The sequence below is a fragment of the Pyrus communis genome, chromosome 12 (genome assembly GCF_041283825.1).
Source record: "Pyrus communis isolate YQ-2024b chromosome 12, ASM4128382v1, whole genome shotgun sequence".
In the NCBI taxonomy this organism is placed as follows: Eukaryota; Viridiplantae; Streptophyta; class Magnoliopsida; order Rosales; family Rosaceae; genus Pyrus; species Pyrus communis.
The window spans coordinates 18,830,595-18,834,738 of record NC_142576.1 but is presented as its reverse complement, the minus strand read 5'-3'; the positions used below and the strand labels follow the sequence as shown (position 1 = coordinate 18,834,738).

At 39.0% G+C, this 4,144-nt stretch overlaps 1 protein-coding gene across 1 annotated transcript; it reads left to right on the top strand.

The window, feature by feature from the left end:
• Positions 1-2,065: 2,065 nt before the first annotated feature.
• On the top strand, positions 2,066-3,764 carry LOC137746203 (zeatin O-glucosyltransferase). Its single transcript, XM_068486277.2, has one exon. The coding sequence runs from the start codon at positions 2,147-2,149 to the stop codon at positions 3,566-3,568; it is 1,422 nt and encodes a 473-aa protein (XP_068342378.1). The 5' UTR covers positions 2,066-2,146; the 3' UTR covers positions 3,569-3,764.
• Positions 3,765-4,144: the final 380 nt, after the last annotated feature.

Here is a 4,144-nt window from a genome sequence, read left to right as displayed (position 1 = left end):
ATGTACACAAACTTTTGGTTAATGCATGTGCTCCAAGATACCAAATTTTGAGTTCTCAAAGCAACTATATGCTTGTCTCTCAGTGTACTATGAATGGTTTCAATCAAGCACAGTTAAATGATGGAAAAGTCGAATACAAGTTAACTAACGAGAGTGATAGAACTCGATCGTCTCTTCGAATTATCATTTTTGCAGTCACAAAGACTACGAGTTCGATGGGATTTTCGAGTTCTACTTTGCTTTATCTTAAATCTTGCATTATTTCCCAAGACAAGTCGAATACAAATTGGCTAAAGAAAGTGGAGATGAACTCGACCGTCCGTATCACATTCGCAGCCTTTTTCGCAGTTACAAAAGACTGCGTATTCAATGGGACCTTCGAATTCAACTTGCCTTCGCATAGTTATTAAATTATTTCTCCAAGACAAGTTGAATCCAAGTTAACTAGCGAGAGTGGAGATGAACTCGACCGTCCAATCACATTTGCAACCAATTTGGTAGTCATAAAACACTGTGAATCTTGCCTTAGCCTAGTTCTTGCATTATCCCATTGGATTTATCTAAAATAAATCAACCTTTAAGTGGTCTACTACATGTAATAGGAATGTAATATTGGAGAATTATGTTGATTATGATTTGATCTCTTAAAGTTATCAATCTTATATAAGGTGTCTTATTTTGGAAGCAGGATTGATGGAATCCTTAATTGGATATGATTATGATACATAACTTGGAGGCTAAGAAAGTAAGTTTAAGATTCCCCTAACTTTTAGCCTATATAAAAATACCGGTCCCTATAAGCCCTAGAACACACAACATAATGCTTCTCATAAAATAGTTGTACTCGGCTAGGTGTTTGTAGAAGATCTTGGTGTTGCCGTGCCCTTCTTCCTTTCGTGTTCAACTTCCTTAGCTACCGTTGGAATTAGATCAGTTACGCATTCGTATGTGTTTTAATTATATGACCTTATAAGCCTAACACCCAAGACAAGTTAAACCCAAGTTATATAGCGAGAGTGGAGACATGAAGTCGGCTGTCCAATCCCATTCGCAACCATTTTCGTAGTCATAAAAGACTCTGAATTTGGTGGACCCTCGAGTTGGCTGACAAATTTCCTAGCTAGCATCGAGTGAAAGTGGTGACGGTACCCCTCAAGTTCAACTTAGCTACCAAAGGAACAATGCTTATCAACCTCCCCAACCCACCAATAAACTCAGTCTGGCAACATGCAACCATCAAGTAACCGAAAAAAAAATGAAAAACGAAGCACAGAAACCCTACTGTTTAAGCAATCTAAGAAAACCAAAACTTTTGAATGAGATTACTCACAAGTGGTATGTCAGAAAACGACAGGGGCAAAGGTGGCAGAAAGGTGGCGACGGATCTGGCTAAGGGGTGGGTCTGTATGTATCTTTCTTGATGCCATTGTTGTTTATTTAACAAATGAGAAATGGCAACTTTTTAAATCCAAAAATGGATAACTTTTATAGTGCCGATGGCTAAGGACAAAAAGAGTGAAAGGGACATGGATTTTTATATTTTAGCCAACCTTTTTTTCTTAAGATAATTTGACCTATGAGTTTTGACCTTTTCACCTAAGATGCAATTAATAACTCATTTTCATGAAATTTGATTGTAAATTATCCGCGCCAAAGAAAAATTTACAATTGTAAAAATAAGGGAATTATTATTAGCACTTCAAAAATCTCATTTCACACTTTAAACTTTCTATAATTAGAAAGAAAAATATACTTGTAAGGAATGTAGAATGAGATTTTTGGAGTGCTAATAACAATATAAATTTTTTGGAAGTGTCAATAACTTTTTATGAGAGATATATTATTGGCACTTTCAAAAGTTATTTTTCCTTCATTACTAGTGCGTTTTTGTTTTTAGATGTAAAATTTTAGACTATCAATAACAACACCAAAACAAAAGTTAAAGGAATAAAAGCTTATAAATGTTATTAGATTCATAGTGATGTCCATGACCAATGAAACCATGTTAATAATATATATACGTTTTAAAATCCCAATTTGGTTCTATAAATAGAACCTCAAACCCACTTCAGATTCATCTCAAAACTGAAATCATTTAAGCATATTAACACTTTCATCCAAGTCTCATTTCATTGATGTATCATATATGGCTGACGGTGACCAACACCATCAAAACCAATCCCAAGTGGTAGTTGTCATGGTGCCGTTGCCAGCACAAGGTCACCTCAACCAACTCCTCCACCTCTCTCGCCTCATCTCCGCCTACAATATCCCCGTCCACTACGTTGGTGCCGCCACTCACAACCGCCAAGCCAAGCTCCGAGCCCACGGTTGGGATCAAACCTCAGTCTCCAACAAGATACAATTCCATGACTTCCCAACGCCTCCTTTCCTCTCCCCTCCTCCTAACCCCAATGCTACAAACAAGTTTCCTTCTCATCTCCAACCCTCCTTCGAAGCCACCGCCCACCTCCGCCAGCCCCTGGCGAAGCTCTTACGCGAGTTGTCACTCAAGGGAAGAAGGGTCATCGTCATCCACGACTCCATGATGGCTTCAATCATTCAAGATGTTGCTTCTATACCAAACGGAGAGTCCTACACTTTCCACTCCGTCTCTGCCTTTACGATTTTTTTGTACTTGTGGGAAGTAATCGGAAAGCCGAAAAAGCTCGAGGAGCTCGATGTCAAGCTCCCAGACGGCATCCCATCTCTCGAAGGTTGTTTCACTGTTGAGTTCAGGAATTTCATTGGTGAACAACATAAATACCAAAAGTTGAACAACGCAGGGAACCTTCACAACACTAGTAGAACCATTGAAGGACCATACATGGATTTACTCAACAGGATTGGTGATCAGAAGAAGCATTGGGCCATAGGGCCATTCAACCCTACAACGGTTGCGTACCCTAATAACAATTCAAATAGTAGTAGACATATGTGTTTGGAATGGTTGGACAAACAAGAACAAAGGTCAGTGATGTATGTGTCTTTTGGGACCACCACAGCCATGAAAGATGAGCAGATTCAAGAGCTGGCAATTGGGTTGGAGGAAAGCAAGCAAAGGTTCATTTGGGTTTTGCGGGATGCTGATAAGGGTGACCTTTTCAATGGTGGGGAGGTTAGAAGGGCTGAGCTGCCACAAGGATTTGAAGAGAGAATCAAAGGTAGGGGATTGGTGGTTAGAGACTGGGTCCCACAGTTGGAAATCCTGTCCCACAAATCAACAGGAGGGTTTCTGAGTCACTGTGGGTGGAACTCATGCCTGGAGAGCATCACCATGGGGGTCCCTATAGCAGCTTGGCCAATGCACTCTGACCAACCAAGGAACACTGTTTTGATCACAAAGTTGCTTAGAGTTGGGTTTGTGATGAGGGATTGGGATAAGAGGGATGAGCTTGTCACGTCACAGAACGTTAAAAATGGTGTGCAGAAATTTATGGGGTCTAAAGAAGGGGAGGAGATAAGGAAGAGGGCGGCGGAGTTGGGGGCTGCCGTCCGCCAGTCGAGGGTTGCAGGTGAAGCTTCTCACATGGAGTTTTCTTCCTTTATTGCTCATATCACCAGATAATAGTATTTGAGTACTCTATTTGTTATCTAACAGTGGAGCTTGTAGGCCCTTGAACTCAGTCTCGTACATTTCCATCGTGTCATAGCTCGAGATAAATTTAAGAATCTCAACCTCCTCCTTTCGAATCTCAAGTGTTTCCTTCACTAAAAGAAAGAAGAGTCCTATTTCGACAATAAAAAATAAAAGAGTTATTTTAGTTTCGGTCTATAATCAACCTAGTTGTTAGAATAAAACCTTATTTGTTTAAATAGTTTGATCAAGGTCCCTAGCATCATTTAAAAGATTTAACTCATGCATTTATGCATCCAATATCTCACAAATTATGAAATTTAAACAAATCCAAATAATATTGTTACAAATCTAACATTTACTTAAAAATCAATAACATAGTAATTTGTTCTTCACATAGTTCTAGCAAAAAAAAAAAAAAAAAAAAAAAAAGTGCCCATGTAAGTATTAATAGGAGTGTGCTATCCACATACCCCTTTTTACTTTTCACACACCATTTTTATTTCCCGCCGTTTGATCGAATGAATTGAAGAATATCAAATGACAGAAAGTAATTAGGGGTGTGTG

Bases quoted from the DNA above. Each gene is read 5' to 3' on its own strand.
- LOC137746203 (XM_068486277.2), top strand. From the start codon at position 2,147: ATGGCTGACGGTGACCAACACCATCAAAACCAATCCCAAGTGGTAGTT.